Source organism: Pelophylax lessonae (assembly GCF_965119305.1).
Source record: "Pelophylax lessonae genome assembly, chromosome: 12".
Taxonomy (NCBI): Eukaryota; Metazoa; Chordata; class Amphibia; order Anura; family Ranidae; genus Pelophylax; species Pelophylax lessonae.
In genome coordinates this window covers 200,668,891-200,695,115 of record NC_138779.1, presented here as the reverse complement: position 1 = coordinate 200,695,115, position 26,225 = coordinate 200,668,891, and the positions used below count along the sequence as shown (strand labels likewise).

General features: G+C 37.2%; 2 protein-coding genes across 2 annotated transcripts; both read left to right on the top strand.

Moving 5' to 3' along the window:
- Positions 1–6,637: 6,637 nt before the first annotated feature.
- LOC309567802 (chemerin-like receptor 1) lies at positions 6,638–13,276 on the top strand (the record flags this gene model as incomplete). The annotated part of the gene is made up of 3 exons (XM_082273253.1): positions 6,638–6,678; positions 11,070–11,147; positions 12,301–13,276. Exons 2-3 carry the CDS (start codon positions 11,083–11,085, stop codon positions 13,274–13,276), a joined length of 1,041 nt encoding a protein of 346 aa, XP_082129379.1. The 5' UTR covers positions 6,638–6,678; positions 11,070–11,082.
- Positions 13,277–17,528: 4,252 nt separating this feature from the next.
- On the top strand, positions 17,529–21,727 carry LOC309567767 (chemerin-like receptor 1; the record flags this gene model as incomplete). Its single annotated transcript, XM_082273214.1, has 2 exons — positions 17,529–17,573; positions 20,674–21,727. Exon 2 carries the CDS (start codon positions 20,687–20,689, stop codon positions 21,725–21,727), a length of 1,041 nt encoding a protein of 346 aa, XP_082129340.1. The 5' UTR covers positions 17,529–17,573; positions 20,674–20,686.
- Positions 21,728–26,225: the final 4,498 nt, after the last annotated feature.

The following is a 26,225-nucleotide window of genomic DNA, read 5'->3' as shown; positions in this document are numbered from 1 at the left end:
ATTAACACACCAAGCTTAGAATATAGAAGAGTTACACATTTTGCTTAGGTCAAAAATGACAATGAATCCAACTATTTCTATCTAATACAAGGTTTGTAGAGAAGACAATTTGGGGTAGATTTACTAAAACATGAGCAATCAGACTGGTACAACTGTGCATGGTAGCGGTGGCGGGTGGTCATACGGGGCGCAGGGGCGCCGCCCCCCCTATCCATGCTTCCGCCCCCCTCATCTACATGCGGGAGGCCGGACTCATGGAGTTCAATGGGGCTTTTTTTTTTTTTTAGCCATGTGATTAGAGCCAGAGGCTCTCACATGGCAAAAAAAAAAGGGTGGGCTCAGGGCGCAGAGCAGTGCGCACCGAGCCCACCCAGTTGTGTGACAAAAGCAAATTAAAATTCGCTATTGTCACACGGATCCTCCTCCTGGTCAATCAGGAAGCGGGATTTGAGACCCGTTTCCCGATTGGCCAAAAGGAGAAGCCATTGGGCATGGAGGAGGAGGGAGGAGACGCAGAAGACAGGGAAGAAGCCGATGCTGCTGCTGTTTGCTGCCACATCCAGGCAGGGTGAGTGAGCGGGGGGGGGGTCCTGCCTGTCCTCTCTGTCCTCTCCTCTCCTGTCTCCCCTGTCTCCCTGTGGTCTGGGGGGGGGGGTATGGTGTGCAGCCTGGTGTGGTCTGGGAGGGGGTATGGTGCGGTCGGTCTGCCGCCCCCCCCCCCCCCCGGCCTATGGAGCACCAGCCACCACTACATGATAGCCAATCACCTTCAAACTTCAACTTATTCAATTAAAGTGGTAGTAATCTCTGTACTACCACTTGTAACTACAGGTAAGCCTATTTTAAGGCTTACCTGTAGGTACTGTGAATATCTCCTAAACATGCATAATTTAGGAGACATTTAGAGTGCATGCAGTCGATGACATCTTCGGTGCATGCGCTCTGAAGGTCCAGCTTACAGTACTGGACCTTCAGAGCCCATGCCAGAAACAGTGGCTCATCGCGTTCCTGGCTACTCATGTAGCTGAAGGCTACGAACCCCGAAGGAAGACTGGTGGAAGATGTCTCAGCATTGACATCGCGGCGTAGGAGGGCTTCGTTCTACTATCACATTATGACATTGCCTTGCAGGATTTTTTTTTTTTTTTATCACCAATGGTTTACGACTACTTTAAGGTTTGCCAATAAAACCTGGAAGCTGATTGGTTTCTATGCACAGCTGCACCATATTTTGCACTCTCCAGTTTTAGTAAATCAACCCTGTTTATCTTGTCAGTGAATACATTTTACTTTTAACATTGTGAAATGGTTCAAAGGGGCAAGATACCAGGAAGCCCTTTCTTCAAGGTCATCTTAGAATATCCACAAGATGTCCAATATGTAGCAATACTATCTGGGAGGAGCAAAGGGATTGATTTTACTACTGACGCGATAAACTAATTTCCCACATTGAGCTACCTGAGCATTAAATATTGCTTAAATACATAGAATATTATCTGCTTTTTATATTTTACGCAATAAGAGGATGTGCTTTTTGGAGGTGTTTTGGGGGGTTTTCTACTTTTTTTTTGTGTGTGTATTTAATCATTATTTAACTACTGTTTTTTTTAGTTTTTAATTGTATTTTTTTTTACGGTCTTTTTTTTTTTTTTAAAAAAGCATAAAATAATTAACAAGATTAAGGAGGGCCCTTTTTGGCACAAGAACAGATCCATGACAGTTGAAAGGAGCCTCCATGACCTTTTTTTAATGAGTTGTAAAGGCTCAAGGTTTTTTACCTTCATGCCTTCTTTGAAGAATAACTGGTAATATATTCTGTGGAGGGTTTACCTATACTTTTATGTATACTTTGTTAAAGGAAGTGATAGGTTCCCCTAAATGTGGCAATGGACAAAAGGAAATAAAGGCGTATGTCTTTCTTCTGTTGGTTGTAGGCAACAAAACAAGCCACTACACACAATACAGTTCCATCTAAGGATAATCCCTCCCCCCTACAATAATCAGACACAAAAATACATAAACAATTGAAGGAAAAAGATTAAAAAGAACTGATATTATGTAATTTTAATAGTGATTTCTTATTTTTATTATAGTCATTCTATGACTGCTAAAGATGATATACTACTGTACCTGTGTCATTGAGTACATAAAGGAAAAATCAGCCCTTTAATTGTCAAATGTACTATTGTTTTTTTTTATTAATAAATATTTTATTATTGTATACATTTTGTGTTATAACATCTTGTTGGGAGGTATAGGAATTATGGCAGCTCAAATACCTTGTAGAGGCACACCGGGTGTGTTGTAGTAATGCAGTGGTGGGAACACGTCCTTAGGGATATTTAAAGCCCTTCAGGGCTAGGTTCATGGTGAAAATGGGGGGACCAAGGACAGACATTGAGCACCAGTGACTTTTGCCTTTTTTAAGTTTTATTGCAGAATGGTTAGGGAGGTAAGGGTTAAGGGTCCCAGATCCCGTAGAAGATCGCTTACAGACTCTCCAGATCCAGATCAATGTTCACAGTGTCAGAACCTTTAAGCCAACTGGCAACATTGTAGTTACATTCCCAAATTCCAATGAGTCACCAGGCCTTTCTGAGAGACCAGCATTCTTACTTGCTCTTTCTTCAACAAGGGGCCTCCCCTGGGTCTCCTCTTTAGCACATATTCCTCCAGACCAGGGAGGACAGCTTCAGGACCACTTTAGCACACGTAAGCCCCAAAACAAATGCCCCGCAGAAAAAGAGTGAGCACATAGCCTGTCCTAAATATTTATATCCTCCCCCAGCATGCGCCAGTGGTATACTCCTCTTACTGGACTTGCTGAAGGAAATATAAATATTCTTTGTGAAATCTCATACTATGACCAGCAATACCAGTTACATCTATTGGCGATAGTGAGAAATCACAAGCCAACTTAAGCATAGGCAAAAACCAGGTGAAAAACTATACAATCAGTCTGGACTAATGGTAAAGAAGAAAATCCTTAACGGAGAAACTGACAAAAATAAAACACTTTGAGAAAATCAATTTCAATCATTTATAGATCTCCCAAATGAATCATAGAAACTTACAAGATACCAAACCAACTGTAATATCATTGTATACATCCATCACATTCTGGAAATATAGCTGGGAGAACTATAGAAGAAAGGCACCCAAGTTGCTACGGTAAGCATCACAAAATGTATGCCCGGCATCAAAAGGTATACAACAGTCTTCTATGACTTTAAACTTTTCGGCAATGCAAAGGTCAACATTCAAAAAGGAAACAATAGACATGAAATCTGCTAAGAAAATAAAGTAAACTGGTGGGAGCAACTGACCAAGAAACCAGGCCCCAGGTAGGGCAGTTACTCACCAAAAAACCAACAATAATAGATATGCCTAAAGTGACGGTATTCATCCATCAAACAGGTGTATCAATAGAACTACGCAATATGCAGTGTTGTTGGTAAGAGAGTTAAAAGAAAAAGAAAAAGAGAAGAGGGGATGGAGGGAAAAAGAAAAAAGGAGAGGAAGAAAGAAGAAAAAAGTATTCTGTCCATCCAGAAGCCTCCCACCCACCAGGTATCCAACCGCCATTAAACATCCCGTACCTGTAAATAAAGCCAGGGCTTCTATATCTTGTCAAAAAGTGCTTGTTTATCCATCAAGATGCTCAAAATTTTTTCATTGGGCATAATCCATGTCAATTTGTGTTTCAGAAGAGCCAATTCGATTACTGGGCTTTTCCAAGTTGTTGCTAAGGCTATCTTACGCTTTAAGACATTTTATCTCTTCCACATTCAATACAAAACTAACTTGGGACATTGGCGGTGCATGAGAACAATTTTGGGGGCGCTCAAGTATATCTTCTGGCACTGGCAGTGGCTGGAGACAATGGTCAACAGGACCAACAGTGAGGGGGAAAAATCCCTAGCGGAAACCCTACCAGAAACAAAAGCCTTTGAGAAGGGAAAGAACGCTTCTGTCCAAACTAAAATATAACATTCTGAGTAGCAAGCACTTTAGAGACCCCTTACCACTTCACCTTCCCATTGCATTCAGTATTCACCTTCACCCACTCATGGATTCCATGGTCATGCTCACTGATCTCTGGTTAGAGACTGAATTGGGCCAATACAGTAGGTGAGTGTGCCCTTTATTGATTCAGCAACTGGCCTAAATAACCATCAGATATGGTATCATTATCATCATTATGTAAAGGCCATATTTGGATTTTACTGAGGCCCTTCCCATTATAGATGGATATTTACAGGTGCATCTCATAAAATTAGAATATCATCAAAAAGTTAGTTTATTTCAGTAATTCAATTCAAAAAGTAAAATATACTTTATGTAGATGGGTTACACACAGAGTGATATATTTCAAGCATTTATTTTGTTGAATTTTGATGACTATGGCTTACAGCTAGTGAAAACCCAAAATTCAGTGCCTTAGAAAATTAGAATATTACATAAGACCAATAAAAAAAGGATTTTTAATACAGAAATGTTGGTTTACTGAAAAATATGCCAATTTATGGTATAGTATGCACTATAAACAAACAAGGAGCTGGGGGAGCACACCCTGAACATGCATTTCTAAAGCTGGTGCAGCCATGAACCAAGCAACATGCATATTTACAGAGAATAGCGCACACATGCAAAATAAATGACTATCACATATAAAGGCAATCAATAAATAAAAATGGGGATTTGGTCCCACCATATGGCCATATCGTGCTCAAGCCCACCACTACGTCAAAGTACCCCATGGTCAGTGGGTCCTACACTATCCATAAAAAGAAGGATGAATCCAGCCTCTAAACCATTAGAGATACTACTCCTTACTGGGAGAGATGTGCAACTGCACTCCTCCTATATCTACTTGCTAGTGGACACTGTTAAGGTACAGGTGTGGGAGGGTGGGGTGCTCCCCCAGCTCCATGTTTGTTTGTTAAGTATTTGGTCTGACCAGACTTCTGGGGTTGAGCACCCCACCCTCCCACACCTGTACCTTAACAGTGTCCACTAGCAAGTAGATATAGGAGGAGTGCAGTTGCACATCTCTCCCAGTAAGGAGTAGTATCTCTAATGGTTTAGAGGCTGGATTCATCCTTCTTTTTATGGATAGTGTAGGACCCACTGACCATGGGGTACTTTGACGTAGTGGTGGGCTAGAGCACGATATGGCCATATGGTGGCACTAAATCCCAATTTTTATTTATTGATTGCCTTTATATTTGATAGTCATTTCTTTTGCATGTGTGTGCTATTCTCTGTAAATATGCAAGTTGCTTGGTTCATAGCTGCACCAGCTTTAGAAATGCATGTTCAGGGTGTGCTCCCCCAGCTCCTTGTTTGTTTGTATAGTATGCACTATACCAATACTTGGTCGGGGCTCCTTTTGCATTAATTACTGCATCAATGCGCCGTGGCATGGAGGAGATCAGCCTGCGGAACTGCTGAGGTGTTATGGATGCCCAGGTTTCTTTGATAGTGGCCTTTAGCTCATCTGAATTGTTGGGTCTGGTGTCTTTGGACTGATAAAACACAGTGGACCAGCACAAGCAGATGACATGGCTCCCCAAATCATCACTGACTATGGAACCTTCACACTGGACCTCATGCAACTTGGATTCTGTGCCTCTCCACTCTTCCTCCATACTCCACAGTCCAACTTGTCTGACCTAAACCCCATAGAGAATCTGTGGGGTATTGTCCAGAGGAAGAGGAGAGACACCAGACCCAACAATGCAGAGCTGAAGGCCACTTTCAAAGCAACCTGGGCTTCCATAACGCTTCAGAAGTGCCACAGGCTGATCGCCTCCATTCCACGCCACATTGATGCAGTAATTCATGCAAAAAAAAGCCCTGACCAAGTATTGGTATAGCGCATACTATACTTTACATGGACATACTTTTCAGAAAGTATTTTTTTCTGTATTAAAAATCCTTTTTTTTATTGGTCTTATGTAATACTCAAATTTTCTGGAAATTTTTGGTTGTCACTAGCTGTTGGCCATAATCATCAAAATTAAAAAAAATAAATGCTTGATATATATCACTCTGTGTAACACATCTATATAAAATATATGAGTTTCACTTTTTGAAAAAAATTACTGAAATAAATTAACTTTTTACTGATATTCTAATTTTATGAGATGCACCTGTACGTGCTGGAGGTCGGTGTGAGTAGATAGAACAATAAGAATGTAAACTTGGGAGTGGACTGCTAGGCCTCCCACAGATTACTGAACAGATTTGTTTTGCTAGGATGAAGGAATTAACAATCTGCACAAAATATGTGATTTCCATTAGATGCTCCAATTTATCATTACATCATTACACTCGTTACTTTTCACAAAAATATTCTGACCTGTGTACATGGTGAACACACAATTAGTTGATCTTTAAAACTCAGTATCCTTTGTCAAATCTCTGGCCAGATACAAATCTACTGTTCAAGAACAACAGAAACTGTGTGACAGATTATCTTCTCCATATTTGGAGAGGCTTTAAGAATCAAATACAGAATCTCTACACCATCCAATCATAAACAATCATAAGACATTAATATAAAATTTAAAAAAAAAATTAAAAAGAAACAGACATTTGTCTTAATCATGATCTTATTGACTGCGGAAACAAGTGCGAAGAAGGTTGAGAAAGTCTTGCAGCAAAAAAAGACAGGTAAGACTAATTTAAGTAAATTTGCCTTTGTAGATTAAAGTGTACCAATGTCTATGGATAAAAGATAAAATCTCCATAAAAGCCTAGGTTCGTGGGGATGTCGGACGCATAGCCTGCATTTCCCATTGCTGCTCGGTCTTGGGACTTAGACCGTTTGCAAATTTGGAGCAGTTTGATCCGAATCTTCTTGTGTGTACGGCTTGGTATACTGCCATACTGACTGTAGCTTTACACAGTTGTTTGCAGATGACACGACTATAATTTGTCCTATGGAGATGTTATCTGTGTAGCAGGCGATATGCAATTGTTTCCCCCACAACTCTTACCATACATGTTAAAGACCTGTTAATTTACCATATATGAAGATGTCACGCTACTCCTTTTGAGCAATATGACCATCAATACACTGTATGCTATGCCCCTGAAGAAGCCTCTGTGGTGAAACATGTCGGGCGGGCGCTGATTATTGCCATAGTGGATGAATTTACTGCTTATTCACTCTGAGCAACTATCAGCCACTTGATATGGTCTTATATATGTACAAGCACTTACTTATATGATATATTTTATTGTCCATAAATATATGTGGTCTCTGTATGTTTTTGTATGTCTTTATGTAAACCAATATTCATCCTAAAAAATCTTCAATAAGATTAAAATTTTTTTAATGTTTTGAATAAAATTTATAATTTTTTTTATATCTTTTTTGTCCTTATTAAAATTCTCTAATTGGTACCGTTAAAAGTCCCAAACAAAAATTGGTATAGCCAAGCCCTCCTTTTTCTCGTACATACGAGAGCTCTGTGATTTCAGAGCTTTACTTATAGGCCAGAATATTATAGGATTGGTCAATAAAGTGCAGATGAAGCAAAAACTATTGAAAATCTGAATCAAAGAAAATATCATTTTCTTTGAGGTTTAACCCGTTGTCTAGCAAAGACATTGGTATTGGTGATTTACTACCTCTATAACTCAGCTCAAGGTAGGCTTATCCTGTTGATTGCATCTTCTGAAATCAAATTACATAATATATCACCATAATGTGCACACTTTTGTGCCCACCCAAAAAAAAATGTTTCGATATGTGTGTTTAATAGCTGTGTAATTAGCTATTGAATACATTTTTACAAGAAATACCATATAAAATTAAATCATTGTTCAGGTGCTGATGGAATGCATTGGATTTTTGGAGCTACCCTTGCTTTCAGTAGTCTTCATAAATTGATAATAACTACTACAAATTACTGTACTCACGACACTATATCCAAAGCCAAAACGGTTTATTTTAGATTTGGATGGGGGGGGGGGTTGAATGCCTGTCAGGTCTTTGTTGCTATCTGTACCCCCACTAGGGAATGTCACCCCCTGTATTTGTCCTGGTGACTAGCAGTGTTGGTCATGTAAGTTAAAAAAAGTAATTCGTTATAGTTACTAGTTACTTCTCACAAAAAGTAACTGAGTTACATCAGTAAAAAAGTAACTAATTACCAGGGAAAGTAACTATTGCGTTAATTTAAAAAAACAATCAAATATGTCAAATAACTTGGATGCCCCCAATATTAAATATGTTAAATGATGGAAATGAACACTAAATAGAAGCAATTATTATTATAAAACATTGTACAGTTATCTGCACTATTTTAATGTTGCTGTGGGACAATGAGACACCTATGTGGTGAGGTGAATCCTGATTCCTGAGTGGTACCTGTGTGGTATTTGCTGGGTGATACCAACTGCGTGGTACACTGGTACAGTACCTGAGTGGTATTTGCTAAGTGGCACTGGTGGTACCTGAGTGATATTTGCTGAGTGGTACTGGCTGGCTGCGTGGTACACTGGAAGTGGGTACCTGAGTAGTATTTGCTGAGTGGTACCGAGTGGTATTTGCTGAGTGGTACCGCTGGCTGCATGGTGGTGGTTGTACACTGGTACTGACAGTAGTACCTGACCTAAGTCCTCTTGAGTGACTCCTGACTGAGTGGTGTTTTTTTTTTCTTTTTTACTTGAGTGGTACCTGCTGCTGCTGGTGGGCAGTGGTGGTGGGCAGTGGTGGATGGTGGTGTGGCACTGGTGGGGGTACTGGCAGTGTGGTACGGTGGTACCTGACCTGAGTCTGACTCCTGACTCCACTCCAGTCCTGACTGTGGTATTTTATGTTTTTGTTTTTTTTGGTACCTGCTGGCTGTCTGGTGGTGTGGCATACTGGTGGTGGGGGTCTGAGTCTTGAGTCCTTCTGTCCTGACTATGACTGAGTCTGTTAGTAACCATATTTTATTTTTGTTTTTTTTTGCTTTTTGGTACCTGTGCTGCTGCTGCTGTGCTGCCTAGCTGGCTGCTGGTGGTGGTGTGTGTCCTGCCCAGGCACACTGGGGTCCATCTGGCTCCGTCCTCCAGGCCTGTCTGTCTGCTTGTGCTGCCTCAACTCTTCTGGCTGGCTACCTGTGCCTGTCTGATGTGACGACTGTGGCGGTGGTGGACTGGTGGTGGACTGCCTGCAGTGCCTGGACTATATATTTAATTATATTAAATTAAATCATATGGCCTCTGGCTGCCCTCCTCATGGCCTGGGCGGCTGAACCTGATACGCTGTACTCTGCACTGCCACTCTCTCTCCTTTCTCTCTCTCTCGTCGACTGAGGCCAGTACTGCGGTCAGCGCCAACCTCGGTCATAGAGGAGAGGAGGAATTACACTACTGCCATCTAGTGGCGGTAGATGTAATTGCGGTAACGCGGCCAAAGTAATTGAAACGGCGTTACCAGGAGGGGAACAGTAATCAGTTAGATTACTCGTTACCCTCTAAAGTAACTGCGTTAGGTAACGCTGTTTACTTTAACGCAGTTACTACCATCACTGGTGACTAAAATCAATGTATTAGAAAGTAATGAGAAATCCTTGTTGTCACTGAAACAGAAAGGGGCAGGAAATCTTCCAAAAAGGACATCTGTTCCAATGATGGTATTTCTTCTCATTTTATAAATGTTCTATTTCACTTCCTGTTATGTCTCTTGGAAAAGAAGTGAAGACAAATTGCCACAAGGGAATACAGAAATCCGATGGGCTTCAACTGTTCCTCAATTCCCCAAATAAAAAAAAATAAAAAAATACATATTATGATTATGGGATGGGACATCAGTCTAGTTTTTATTATTTTATATGCCCCCACTGGGGAATGTCACCCCTCTATTTGTCCTGGTGGCTAGTAAGTTGTATTATAATGTAAGGAGAAATTCTGAAACACGAGGGGAAAGGAAATCTTCCAATGGGGACATCTTTTCAATCTGGGGACATCTTTTCCATCTAGGGACATCTTTCAAGATGGGATGTCTTCTCATTGTACTAATTTCCCCTTTCTCTTACTGTTCTGTCTCTTGGACAAGAAGTGAAACAAAAATTGCCACAATAGAATACAGAGAAAACAACTTGATGGGTTTTTTCTGTTCCTCAATTCCCCAAGTCTAAAAAATATCATACATAGGATGGTTATGGGATGGAATATTCCTCTAGTTTTTATTATTTTCTGTGGCTCTACTGGGAAGATTTCATGCTACTTCAACTGTGGTTCCAGGACGGAGTATCTCCAATTTGGACAGAGATAACCATAAAATGACCTTTGTTTTATGAAGACGGTAAGAAATTAGAAATGTTGTCTATTTTATATTGCTTTCAGTAATTCTGTGGTCATTGGGATAGGAAGTGAGGAAAAATCTCCCCAACACGTACAGCAATAAAAACCAGACAGCGGTCCTAACTCTTCCACTTTGAAGGTTGACCCGTAGACATGTTAGTAGAGTGCTGAGCCCAAAGTAGGAGGGATAGGGCTTTCAATCCATATTTTACAGGCACCCCTCTGTCAGCTCAAGTTTCCCTGGGAGTGTTTGGAGCAGTCAAAAAAATTTGAAAAGATAAGGATGTCAAAAGGGCAGACAGAGAGTAGCATCAGCAGTTTGTAGGGCAGTGTATGGGATCAGCAGGGCAGAGGACATGGGTCAGAAGAGCAGTGTACGGGATCAGCGGGGCAGTGGACAGGGGTCAGAAGAGCAGTGTACGGGATCAGCGGGGCAGTGGACAGGGGTCAGAAGGGTAGTGTACGGAGTCCACAGAACAGAGGACAGGGGTCAGAAAGGCAATGTACAGGGTCCACAAGATGGAGCACAGGGGTCAACAGAGCACTGTACAGGGCTCCTCAGGGCAGAAGACAGACAGGGGTCAGCAGAGTGAGGACAGGGGTCACTGCTGGCAGGGCATTGAGCAGAGATCTTTTGGGGGACGCAACTGAAATCTGGGGAGGCACAGCCCACCCCAGCAACCCCCTAGATCCAGCAATGATGTCAATGTTTCATCTATGTCAGTCGTTCTCTCTAATAAACATATTTATATCTTTTTTTGTAGAACCCTACCAATCATGAGCGCTTACGACCAAATGGATTTTTCCACGATCAACCCAAGTTACGATTATGATTATTATTGGTAAAAAAAAAAAAAAAAAGCTTTTTCTACATTTTAAGTTTTATTTTTAATGCAGCTATTTAAAAAAAAAAACAGCCGCATCATTATTGATTGGATATAGTGAGTAACATAAGAAAACAAGGCAGTAAAACTGGAAATGTAATATTAATATATACTAGGCCAGTCTCTAATCGCCATTCACTATAATGAATATAATAAAATATAATATAAAAGCCTCTTCAAAAAATAAAAAAAATAAAATATAAAAGAAAATAATAAAATATATTAAGCTTTTTCTACATTTTAAGTTTTATTTTAATGCAGCTATTTAAAAAAAACAGCCGCATCATTATTGATTGGATATAGTGAGTAACATAAGAAAATAAGGCAGTAAAACTGGAAATGTAATATTAATATATACTAGGCCAGTCTCTAATCGCCATTCACTATAATGAATATAATAAAATATAATATAAAAGCCTCTTCATAAAATAAAAAGAATAAAATATAAAAGAAAATAATAAAATATATTAAAATAAAATAACACAAAATATATTATATATATATATATATATATATATATGTATATATATATATATATATATAAAATATATTAAAATAAAATAACATAAAATATAAAAGAATATTTATTAAAGCCTCTGCATAAAACAGAAAGCATTCACTTCTTGAACCTCTCTTTTCTTTTCTCTTTTTTAATTTGTTTACATTTAAAGTGGAACTCTATCCAAACTGATCCAAAGACCACACTTCAACTGTCTTACCTGCCTAAAAATGTTAGTTCCCCAATTTGAAGTAGAGGAACCCAAGTGGCCTAAACAGAGCCCTGGCCTCAATTGACCTTACTGAACACCTTTGGAAAAACTCTACTGAATTGGAAGGCCAATGGTAAGCCAGGTCTTCTCATCCAAAAATAGTACCTGACCTAATCATTCATCTTTTGAATGAATGGGCATACATTCCCACAGACACGCTTATGTCTTTCTAGCAGAGTGGGGACCAACTCTATATTATTTACCATGATTTTGAAATTGGTTGTCAAACAAAATAATTCTGGGGTTATAGTCAAGTATCTAAAACCTTTAAGCCATAAAAAATATTTACCTAATTAATAATGATGACTTTTTGAGATTTTCTTTTCTCCTTTTATCAATAGGCCAAAATGCAAAGTACAGAATTTCACCCTGGATTCCGCTGACATTGTGAAGATACTTGGTTTGCCCTCGTTTCAGCTTGCCTTCACCATTTCAAAAGTTCTGATTATTGTTTGCTTCTGTATGACTTTTATAGTTGGAATTCTGGGGAATGGTTTGGTGATCTGGATCGCCGGATTTAAGTTGAAGACTGTCAGTGCAGTGTGGTTTGTCAACTTGGCCATTGTTGACTTCATGTTTTGTATTTCTCTCCCTTTCCGTGTAACAGTGTGGTTTCTGTCATACGATGATAGAACTTCTTTACAAGCATTTAATTTTGCATTGTTGCACTTAAACTCCTTCATCAGTGTTCTGTTCATAACAGCCATTAGCATTGACCGTTGCGTGACCATCATTTGGCCCTTCTGGTCCAAAGTACATCGTACAAGGAGAGTAGCCAACATTTGTTCAATGTTTATATGGACTGTACCTTTATCTATTGTAATACCAAGCATGTTCATTTATGACACAGACATCCATATTTTCTATTTCCTTGTTCCTATGTATGGCCATCTTTCACATTATTGTCAGATCAAATATTCATCAGCTGAAAAATATTTAATGTTCTCTCGATGCTTCATCATGTTTGGGCTATCGTTTTCTATAATCCTTGTCTGTTACAGCCTGATTATCTTCAGACTCCGATCCAACACGATTAAAAGGTCCAGGAAATTTCAGAGAACTTTCCGGATCATCATAGCTGTTGTGGTTTGCTTTTTCGGCTGCTGGTTTCCATACAATGTGTGGCCGCTGGTAGCCAAAAACGAAACTGTGCATCAAGTGCTCACTGACTTTATGATGAGTTCTTTGTGCCTTTGCCTGGTCTCCATCAACAGCTGTCTTAATCCTGTTCTTTATGTCTTATTGGGCAAAGGGGAAGGCTCCAAATGGAGAAAAATCAAATCTAGACTGGAATGTAGTATGAATGAGTTAAAATAAACTCAAGCAATTGATAGCAAAAAATTAGGTTATATTGAGACTATCCTGATTTACGGTGCCTATCACCATCCAAGAGTGCTTATAGACCAGGGATCCTCAAACTACGGCCCTCCAGTTGTTGCAGAACTACACATCCCATCAGGCATTGTAAAACTCTGACATTCACAGACTAGGCATGATGGGAATTGTAGTTCCTGAACAACTGGAGGGCCATAGTTTGAAGACCCCTGTTATAGACAATCACCTACAAGAACTCCCTGGTACATACTGATATTGACAAATCTAGAATGTCGAAGAGTGAAAAGAGTGAAACATATTTGCTCAGATCAGAACTGGCAATGAATACAGCCACCTATCTCAGTTTTGCTTACCAGTGAATCAAATTGACATGTGACTTTTTAAAGTGGTCCAAAGGGACAAGATACCAGGAAGCCCTGTCTCTATATTTGTTATAGGATACCCAGTCAAGTTCCACACCAAACTCACTCATCCATACTATTGCCAAAAGTATTGGGCCACCCCTCCAAATTATTTGGTGGAGGGGGGATTATGGTGTGGGGTTGTTTTTCAGGGGTTGGGCTTGGCCCCCTAGTTCCATCAAAGAAAACTCTTAAGGCGTCAGCATGCCAGGACAATTTCATGCTCCCAATTTTGTGGGAACAGTTTGAGGAAGGCCCTTTCCTGTTCCAACATGACTGCGCACCAGTGCACAAAGCAAGGTCTCAAAAGACATGAATGAGCGAGTTTGGGGTGGAGGAACTTGACTGGCTTGCACAGAGTCCTGACACCAACCCAATAGAACACCTTTGGGATGATTTAGAGCAGAGACTGCGAGCCAGGCCTTCCCGATTAACATCAACATTAAAACATACATTTTGTTATCCTCATGTATTCCCCATGTGCCAGAGCCAGTACAAAACACTGTTATGTTTGTCCATTAACCACTTGCTTTCTGGGCACTTATACCCCCTTGCACCTAGAATGACATATGCGCAGTCATGTAATAATGTACCCAAAAACCATTTTTATCATTTTTTTTCACACAAATGGAGCTTTCTTTTGGTGGAAATAAATCACCACTGGGTTTTTTTTATTTATTTTTTTTGCTAAAGAATCAGAAAAATACAGAAAACATTGTAAGTTATAACATTTTGCAAACAGGTCATTTTTCTCCTGCACTGATGTGCACTGATTAGGCTGCACTGATGGACACTGATAGACTGAACTGATGGGCACTCATGGGTACTGATGAGGGGGCACTGATAGATGGTACTGATGGGTACTGATGAAGCTGCACTAATGGTTACTGATGAGGCAGCACTGGTGGGCACTGATGAGGCAGCACTGGTGGGTACTGATGAGGCTGCATTTGGTAGGTAGCACTGGTGGGCACTGATAGGTGGCACTGATGGGCTCTGATAGGCGGCACTGAAGGGCACTGAGATGTGGCACTGATGGGCACTGATAGACGGCACTGCTAGGTGGCACTGATGGGTACTGATATGCAGCACTGATGGCCACTGATAGGCACTGGTAGGTGACACTGATAGGCAGCACTGATAGGTGACACTGATGATGAGGCACTGATGAGGGGGCACTAATAGATGGTACTGATGGGTACTGATGAAGCTGCATTAATGGTTACTGATTGGCAGCACTGATGGGCACTGATAGGTGGCACTGGTGGGCACTGATGGGCACTGCTAGATGGCACTGGTGGGCATTACTAGGTGACACTGGTGGGCAGTAATAAGTGGAACTGGTTGGTGCAGATTAGCAGAACTGGTGGGTACAGATTGGGACCAATGTCCCTGTAACAGAAGCTGGTTACAGGCTTTCTTCTTTTCCCCTCACGCTGATCGTGAGGAGAAAAAAAGACCTCTGTTTTGGTCATTGGCTGACAGCTGATCAAATGGTAAAGGACTGCTGTGATTGGCCACAGGGGGCAGGCTAGCAGCACAATCACAGAAGGACATCTATTGACACCCTCTTGGCACTGGAAGCCCATGCTGTGGCCATCTTTCGGCTATAGCGTGGGTGGAAAGTGGCACACTGCAACAGCAGATACTTGACTGTGTTCCCACCAGAACAGCAACAGTCTGTTGCACAATAATCCCTTCCTAGGTGTTTGGTGTTCACCTGAGTGGATTTTTAGCAAAGTCCCAACTTGTTTAAGCTCTTGGTCCCTTTTGTGAAAAATACCATCCCATCTTGCTACGGTATCTGATCCCAGGACAAGGGATTGATTAAGCAATTAATCTGTTCCCTGAAGACTTGCCAAGAACTTGCATCTAGCAGACTTCTCCCTTATAGACCCCGGGGGTGTAGAGGTACTCACGCTGTCCTTATCCTGTAGCTATGGATAGAACTGCTTTCAGGCCTTCTGCTGGGTTGGTTTCTTTCCAAACAATGCAGGGTGTATTTCCCCCTGGGGGGCTGCAGGGCAGTGGAGCTCCTTCTGTCAGCTTTCCTCCTTCCTGAAACCTGTAGCCTGGAGGCAGAAACCCCTTCTCTGGGGCCTTCTCCCAGGCTACAGAACAGCACCTCAACCTTCTATCTTCCACCTGACTCCCCTGCTGGCCAAGCTCCTCTGAATTTATGGGCTGGTTCAGCCACCCTGCCAGGCCCCCTGCCTGGGGATTGGACAGAATTCCATAAATATTCAGATCAGCTGATAAAACATTGTACTGATATTTGCATTTATACTTTATAGATTAGAATACTGTATTCAGACCTATTCCCAGAAGAAGGAATGTTTTTTTCCAAAACATGTTGGCAATAGTTAATAGTGAGAGTTGAATCCTCTTGCTCGCCTACTGAACCGGTGATATATATGTATTCACACAGATGGTTTTCAATGCTTGTTCTTAATTGATGTTTATTATGTTTTTATTTTTTTGTTAATAAATACTATGTTTTTTCTATAATACTATTTCATATTTATTGCCTGCCTACAAAGTCCCATCCTCAGTGTTGTCCTCTTTTCTATGTTCCAGCCTGGAGGCAGAACCCCTTTCTCTGGGGGCCCTCTCCCAGGCTACAGAGCGGCACCTCAACCTTCCATCTTTCACACCGACTTCCCTGCTGGCCAGTCTCCTCCATATTTTTGGGCTGGTTCAGCCACCCTGCCAGGCCTCCTGCCTGGGGATTGGACAGAATTCCATAAATATTCAGATTAGCACCTCCTGGCCTCTGCCCACTAGCTTATAGAAATGTCTCCAAGTTTCTAGACCCAGGGGGAGGTATCAGAGGCCTGAACTGCAGGGCAGAAACTTTTCTGGCTCTGAGGAAGGGGGCTTGCCCCTGAAACGCGTCAGCCCAGCCACAGCAGCACACTGCACGCCATTCAGCTTCATGTGGGACCTTGGCTACCTTGGAGATTTTATGTACATTATGTTGATGTGTGTGCATTCACACCTGCTTTGTGAGTATATTGTATACTTTTTAACATTTTAATAAATGGTTTTAGTGGTAATGCACTAGGTCAGTGTGTCCCTTTTCTTTTGTCTTTTTCCCAGTTGGTTCTGGATACCCTTGATCCTGAGGGGGCAGCAAGACCATAGGCTTTATCCACCCGAGTCTGAAGTATCTCCCTTCCCTCCGTCATATTTCACTCGAGCGCAGGAGAATTGTTCTACTGCAGAGCCCTCCAGCCTGACCTAAAGTAAACCCTCTGACTCACACCTAGGCTTTTAACAATCCTCTATCTACTCTACCCAATTATGTACACAAGAGGGCGCTACAATTATGTAGATGCCCTTGTATAGATTGTACAATACAAGGGCATACCACCATACATGGATGACTTCACGCTGCAGGGAATGTAAAAGAGAGTAGAGGGAATGGAGATATGGAAGTGGACTAGTAGACAACCCAAAGGATTGCTAAACAGATTGTATTGTTGGAAGGAATTAATCTTAATCTGCAAAAAAAATCAGATTTCCATTAGATGATTCAATTCATTTTTTACAATTCATAATGATATTCCGACCGATTTACATACTGAACACACAGGATAGTTACCTTTAAATCTTTAACGGTCCATTTCCTTTTCTCATGTCTTTGGCCAGATAAAAATCTAGAGTTCAAGAACAACAGGAACTGTCTGACAGATTATCTTCACTGTATTCGAAGCAGTTATTAAAATCAAATACAAAATCTCTATTCCACCCAATCATAAACAGTTATAAGAAATGGAAAAAAAAAAGGAGACAGACACTTGTCCTAGACATGATTTTATTGAACCCTGAAACAAGCGCGAGGAAGGTCGAGAAGGTCTCACAGGGGAAAAAGACAGGTAAGAGTAGCTGATATAGGTTCGCCTATGTAGATTAACATTACCCAGTGTCTAGGAATACAAGATAAAACTTTAATGATAGCCTAATATCTGGCAGCACAAGGTACTGGGTTGCCAGTTGGCCAGACACCAATGGACAGTTTATCAAAAATGCAGAACATTTTTGTAAAACATTTTAAGAATCAGCCAATAGAAACAAAATTATTGAATTGAACTTAAAGCAAAAATGTATTTGGTGTTATTGCCACACAAGTAGGTAGACCATGATGCCACCCTACCCAGGCAATGGCATGTACAATTTGACATCATCAATAAACTATTACATATATGGGTCAAAAAAACTATACCACTATACACTGTCAAAAAAACTATGCCACAAGTATCTGCTTTTCCATTAGCTGGACTTTAAGGTGATGTGTTTCTAAAAAAAAAAAAAAAAAACCTGTGCAGTCTATATATATATATATATAAATTTATTTAGTTATTTTATTTTATTTATTTCATTTTAATTTATGCATTGAAATATCCTGTAAATATATATATATATATACATACACTTTATTACCAAAAGTATTGGGACGCCTGCCTTTACACACACATGAACTTTAATGACATCCCAGTCGTATGCTGGCTATACACTAAACGAAAAATCGTTTGAACTAATTTTCGAAAAACTAACACTTGCCTGTGAGATCAAACAATAGTGCCATGATGTAATGAATGATAAATCGTTCAATGGACATAAATTAATCAGTTTTTGTTTTTTCACATCTTTTTCCATGTGCATTCATTTGGATGGTCTTGTGAGTTGCCTATGTATATTCTTCATTTATTAAAAGTTTGGGTTACTATGCCATTGGAGTTTTTCCTGTTTATTCCGAGGTATATGATATGTTAAGACGGTCATCACTGCACTGTTTCAATTATACTGGAGTTTTGCCTGCTTTTGGGGGGATTCTATTAGATTGGTTCCATCCATCCTGGAGGACCCCTCTTTGGTATCTACACTGCAAGCCCATTTGACCCACCCTAACCGGGGGTCATGAGGTTCTGGTAAGCAGACATCCTCTCTTTTGTGTTTGGTGCATGAGGTGAACATCTTTCCAGCTTCTTTGATCCATTCTTTGGTGTTGGACTTTCAAAATTTAAACCTTGGAGCTATATTATTTGCATTTGTTGGACTTTCTATCATATAGAACTTTTCAGCAATTGTATTAGTTGGCGCTGTACTTTTACTTACATTTTTAATTCATATTTTTTGTACTGGCAGCCTATGTATATTCATTTATTGTTCATTATTGTTATATCCTGAGTGTGACCAAGCGCGGCTGGTTTATTTATTATTGTTTTTTCACATATGCCTAGTGCAAACAGTTTGGACGAGAAACACATTAACATTTCAATTTATCATATGTTTGAGAGAAAAAATTTTTTTTTGGCTCAAAAAAGTCACAACTGATTACCGACTTGTGTCCATTACCTGGCCGAAAAACGAAGGACCTCAACCCAATAGAACACATTTGGGATGAATTAGAGCGCAGATTATGAGCCAGGATTTCTTGTCCAACATCAGTGCCTGACCTCACAAATGCGCTTCTGGAAGAATGGTCAAACATTCCCATAGACACTGCTAAACCTTGTGGAGTTGAAGCTGTTATAGCTGCAAAGGGTGGGCCATCTCAATATTGAACCCTACGGACTAAGACTGGGATGCCATTAAAGTTCATGTGCGTGTAAAGGCATGCGTCCCAATACTTTGGTATTATAGTGCACATATATATATATATATATATATATATATATATATATATATTCATACATTAATAAATACTATTTACATACAATACATTTCCATCAGTCCCTGTGCTAAAGAAGCTTACAATCTAAGGTCCCTATCTCACTTGTCTACACCCACATACTAGGGACAATTTAGACAGGAGCCAATTTAACTCCCAGCATGTCTTTAAACATGAAAGTCCAAAGACATGCTGGTTTGAAGTTAATTGTCAGTTCTATGAGCTGTTTATGAGGAGGGTAAAAAGTTGAGCCTCTAAAGATGAAAAAGTAGAGACATGGGCAGGAATAAACTGTGGAAGGGGCTGGATAGGCAATGTCTCTTTATATTACACAGAAAGGAGGCCTGAGACTCATAGGTGCTGTGAAAAGCTGATCACTCACACTTGAGCTTCACAAGATAGCAGAATCAATTTCCTTTTAATAATATAATGGATTGACATTATTATTATTATTATTATTAGTATTATTTTATTACCATTAGTAGTAGTGGTAGTATTTTTTTTATTATTATTATATTTATTAATTGTATTTTATTTTATTTTATTTTATTGTATTACTATTATTGATAGTGGTAGTATACTCGTATTATTATTATTATTATTATTATTATTATTATTATTATTATTATTAATTAGTTGTATTTTATTTTATTTTATTACTATTATTGATAGTGGTAACATATTATTATTATTATTATTATTATTTTATTACCATTAGTAGTAGTGGTAGTATTTTTATTATTATTATTATTATTATTATTATTATTATTATTATTTTTATTAATTGTTTTTTATTTTATTTTATTTTATTGTATTACTATTATTGATAGTGGTAGTATACTCGTATTATTATTATTATTATTATTATTAATTATTAGTTGTATTTTATTTTATTACTATTATTGATAGTGGTAACATATTATTATTATTATTATTATTATTATTATTATTATTATTATTATTATTATTATTATTATTATTATTTTATTACCATTAGTAGTAGTGGTAGTATTTTATTATTATTATTATTATTATTATTATTATTATTAATTGTATTTTATTGTATTTTATTTTATTGTATTACTATTATTGATAGTGGTAGTATACTATTATTATTATTATTATTATTATTATTATTATTATTATTATTAATAATAATAAATATTAGTTGTATTTTATTATATTACTATTATTGATAGTGGTAACATATTATTATTATTATTATTATTAGTATTATTATTCAAGCCAAATTAATCACTATTGTAACCTTACTGTTTTATTTTTTTTTCTTTACTTTGCTACAGAGCTTCAAATAAAATGGAAGAAACCACCGCTCCATTATTTTATTTCACTTACTATACGACATATTATGTTCCTGAGGAGGAGGGTATAGACCCAATCGTTTACCAGGCAGTAAAAATTATGAACATATTTTTTTACAGCGTGACCTTTATCCTAGGGGTGATTGGAAATGGTTTGGTTATCTGGATTGCAGGATTCAAAATGTCCAAATCGGTCAGCATCATCTGGTTCCTCAACTTGGCCATCGCCGACTTCATTTTTGACATCTTCTTCCCCCTTCAGATCACCGAATGGGTCATGGATGGTCATTGGCCCTTCGGTCAGGTTATGTGCAAGGTGATTTTTACGGCTCTCTTCCTCAACATGTCTGTTAGCACCACTTTCCTAATGGTCATCAGCATTGACCGCTGTACGTCTGTTATGTGCCCGGTGTGGTCAAAAAACCACAAAACTCTAAAGATGGCTTCTTCCATCTCCATGCTTATCTGGACAGCCTGCTTTACACTCAGCACTCCCTACCTCGCTTTTTATGACATTGCTCATGACTCTGATAATAATAGTTCATACTGCTTTCCTATATATTCAGCTGATGACCATGTGGACCAAGTACGGTACAGAGCCATGCTCATTACTAGATTTGTCATCATGTTCCTCATCCCTTTTTCTATTACATTGATATGCTACAGCCTCATCGTCATTCGTCTGAGAAGAAGAAGAAGTCTTTCCATATCTGGTCGACCCTTTAAAGTTATTGTTACCATTGTAGCCACTTTCTTCTGTTTATGGTTCCCCTTCCATCTGTGGCCATTCCTAGAATATATGAATGTAGAAATCAGTGACACCATGGATTTTGCTATGTCCAACATTGTCTACGCCATCAGTTTCTTTAACAGTTGTGTCAACCCCATGGTCTATGCCTTCATTGGGAGGGATTTTAAGAAGAGTTTACAAAAGTCTGTCCCATTCCTCCTGGAGAGCACATTCAAAGAGAAGTTCGAAACGGAGGATCCCTACAGTAGATCCATGGTGGAAACCGAGATGGAGACTTATAACTGAAGAGAAACTCCGGACAAAATACAAAATTCAGCAATCAACCTCCGAAGTGAAAATCGTATTCCTCATGCCTGTCTTTGGATAAACTCTTTGGATGAAACATAATGGGTTGGCATTTTGGAGGCCGCTCCATTCTCTATCAACAGCTTTTGGTGGTCCCAGAAAAAATATTAGCTCATAGATAGATAGATAGATAGATAGATAGATAGATAGATAGATAGATAGATAGATAGATAGTCTTTCTATCTATCGATCGATCAATCTATTCAAGTTTTAATATGAATCTGCATACATATTACTATTACATTATCTATCTATCTATCTATCTATCTATCTATCTATCTATCTATCTATCTATCTATCTATCTATCTATCTATCTATCTATCTATCTATCTATCTATCTATCTATCTATCTACCCATCTATCTATCTACCCATCTATCTATCTATCTATCTATCTATCTATCTATCTATCTATCTATCTATCTATCTATCTATCTATCTATCTATCTATCTATCTATCTATCTATCTATCTATCTACCTTCAGTTTCCTTATCTATCTATTCAAGTTTTAATAGAAATATTAAGACTGTATCAACATATATATTACTGTTCCATCTATCTATGTGCCTATTCGCTATCAACAGCTTTTGGTGGTCCCAAAAAAAATATTAGCCGATAGATAGATAGATAGATAGATAGATAGATAGATAGATAGATAGATAGATAGATAGATAGATAGATAGATAGATAGATAGTCTTTCTATCTATCTACCCATCTATCTATCTATCTATCTATCTATCTATCTATCTATCTATCTATCTATCTATCTATCTATCTATCTATCTATCTATCTATCTATCTATCTATCTATCTATCTATCTATCTATCTATCTATCTATCTGAACCTGAAACTGTTTTAACATACATATTACTATTAATATGAATAATAATTTTATTTAAGGGTATATATACACATATACCAACTGATTATACACCAAATAATATCCCTCTGTTAGTGATAAAAAAATGTAGGCGTGTATATCAAATTGAAACATATAATTATCCACCCAATAAATTGTAAGAGAGAAAAAAAAAATAAAGTTTTAACATAAATATTACTAATACACTTTCTATCCATCTATCCATTAATCAATATTTTCACTTATCCATCTACCCACCCATTTGTCTATCCATCTATCCATTTATCTACCCATCTATGTTGTCTGTCTATCTATCTTCCATTTTCTTAATCATCTATTCAAATTTTAGTTTTAAATATGTGTATTAAATTTCTTCACATACATAACAAATATAAAATATAAATATGACATTACATAATGACAATATGAAAAAAACATTGATTTGCAGAAAACCATAACATTTTTGGTGTCTCCAGCTTATATCTTACCCTTCTTTTCATTTCCCCTTTTCCTCCTTCCTCCCTCAGAAATTTTTATTTTAAAGTGTTCTATCTACGAAATTAATTTTATTTAAGGGTATATATACACATATACCAACTAATTATACACCAAATAATATCCCTGTGTTAGTGATAAAAATGTAGGGGTGTATATCAAATTAAAACATATAATTATCCACCCAATAAATTGTGAGAGAAAAAAAGAAAGTTTTAACATAAATATTACTAATACACTTTCTATCCATCTATCCATCTTTCCTCTTATCCATCTAGCCACCTACTTGTCTATCTGTCTATCCGTCCATCCATTTATCTACCCATCTATGTGTCTGTCTGTCTGTCTATCTTCAGTTTTCTTAATCATCTATTCAAATTTTAAAACAAATCTTAAACTGTATCAGTATACAGTGAAAAGGTTGTAACGGTTTGTAACTAAGAAATGTACAAATTATGCAAATCCCAGAGACCTGCCACACTGTATACCTAGGAAGATGACACCATTTCCAATTGCAGTCTGGAGAGCTTCCTGTGTCACCAACCAGCTCACTGAATAGTGTTCCAGCAGTGTAATGCTGTCCAATGGCTGGGGGTTAAATTTATCTTTCTTTCTCTTTTTTTTCTTTCTTTCTTTCTTTCTTTCTTTCTTTCTTTCATTTTCTCTCTCATTCTTTCTTTCTTTTTTCTTTCTCTCTATATTTCTCTCTCTCTCCCTCTTGCTTTCTTTCTTTCTCTTTATTTCTTTCTCTCTTTTTCATTATTTCATTTTTTTCATTATTTCATTTTCTCTCTCTTTCTCATTATTTAATTTTCTTTCTTTCTTTTTCATTTTCTTTCTTTCTTTCTTTCTTTCTTTCTTTCTTTCTTTCTTTCTTTCTTTCTTTCTTTCTTCCTTCCTTTCTTTCTTTCTTTCATTTTCTCTCTCATTCTTTCTTTCTTTTTTCTTTCTCTCTATATTTCTCTCTCTCTCTCTCTTTCTTTCTTTCTTTCTTTCTTTCTTTCTTTCTTTCTTTCTTTCTTTCTTTCTTTCTTTCTTTCTTTCTTTCTTTCTTTATCTTTATTTCATTTTTTTCATTATTTCATTTTCTCTCTCTTTCTCTCTTTTTCATTATTTCATTTTCTCTCTCATTCTTTCTTTCTTTTTTCTTTCTCTCTATATTTCTCTCTCTCTCTCCCTCCCTCTTGCTTTATTTCTTTCTTTCTTTCTCTTTATTTCTCTCTCTCTCTCTTTCATTATTTCATTCTCTCTCTCTCTTTTTCATTATTTCATTTTTTCATTACTTCATTATTTCATTTTCTCTCTCTTTCTCTCTTTTTCATTATTTCATTTTCTTTCTTTCTTTCTCATTATTTCATTTTCTTTCTTTCTTTCTTTCTTTCTTTCTTTCTTTCTTTCTTTCTTTCTTTCTTTCTTTCTTTCTTTCTCATTATTTCATTTTCTTTCTTTCTTTTTCTTTCTTTCTTTCTTTCTTTCTTTCTTTCTTTCTTTCTTTCTTTCTTTCTTTCTTTCTTTCTTTCTTTCTTTTTCATTATTTAATTTTTTTCTTTCTTTCTTTCTTTCTTTCTTTCTTTCTTTCTTTCTTTCTTTCTTTCTTTCTTTCTTTCTTTCTTTCTTTCTTTCTTTCTTTCTTTCTTTCTTTCTCTCTCCCTCTTGCTTTCTTTCTTTCTTTCTTTCTCTTTCTTTCTTTCTTTCTCTCTCTTTCATTATTTCATTCTCTCTCTCTCTCTCTCTTTTTCATTATTTCATTTTTTCATTATTTCATTATTTCATTTTCTCTCTCTTTCTCTCTTTTTCATTATTTCACTTTCTTTCTTTCTTTCTCATTATTTCATTTTCTTTCTTTCTTTCTTTCTTTCTTTCTTTCTTTCTTTCTTTCTTTCTTTCTTTCTTTCTTTCTTTCTTTCTTTCTTTCTTTCTTTCTTTCTTTCTTTCTTTCTTTTTCATTATTTGATTTTCTTTCTTTCTTTCTTTCTTTCTTTCTTTCTTTCTTTCTTTCTTTCTTTCTTTCTTTCTTTCATTTTCTCTCTCTTCCTTTCTTTCTCTTTCTTTCATTATTTCATTTTCTCTCTCTTTCTTTCTTTCTTTCTTTCTTTCTTTCTTTCTTTCTTTCTTTCTTTCTTTCTTTCTTTCTTTCTTTCTTTCTTTCTTTCTTTCTTTCTTTCTTTCTTTCTTTCTTTCTTTCTGTTATAACACAATTCTGGGGCATTATTTATGTTGAAATATTTTAATATGAAGCACATACAAGATGTTTTGATTTTTTTTTTTTTTTATTGTTTTTGTATTTTAACAGCACTGCGCTGGAATTGATATGTATATACAATGTCAATAAGCAGAGCTTACTGTAATAATTTGAAATAATTATAATCCTGTTAGGAAAACTGGAGAACTTGCCCCACTAAGGGATTCTATAGGAACATTTAGGAATCTCTAATTTGTGCAGGTCATGCTGCAACAATTAGAAATTCTTCAACTGCCATTTTCTTGTAGAACACAAGATGGCAGCAGAGTACATGTAAAACTCTGCAGCATCTGTAAAGCGGTATTAACCTCCCTGGCGGTATGATTATGTCAGGAATTACATACCAAAAGCGGTACAATTGTTTTCATGGAAATTTGGCGTTATGTATTATAGGCCTACAATTCTTAGTAATTACTGACTTAAACCTGACCAAAACAAGACTCTAGTAGACATCCCAGATGTGATAAATTATAATCGAATCAATAATATTATTTTATTATTTAATATATAATATATATAATAAAATTATATTATTGATTAGATTATAATTCATGCATTATATATTATATATAGATATATATGTGTATATATATATATATATATATATATATATATATATATATATATAATATATAACGCATTAATTATAATTGAATCAATAATATAATTTTATATATATATATATGTGTGTGTGTGCATATATATATATATATATATATATATATATATATATATATATATATATATATATATATATATATATATATATATATATATATATATATACCGGTATATATATATATATGCGCATATATATATATATATATATATATATTTAT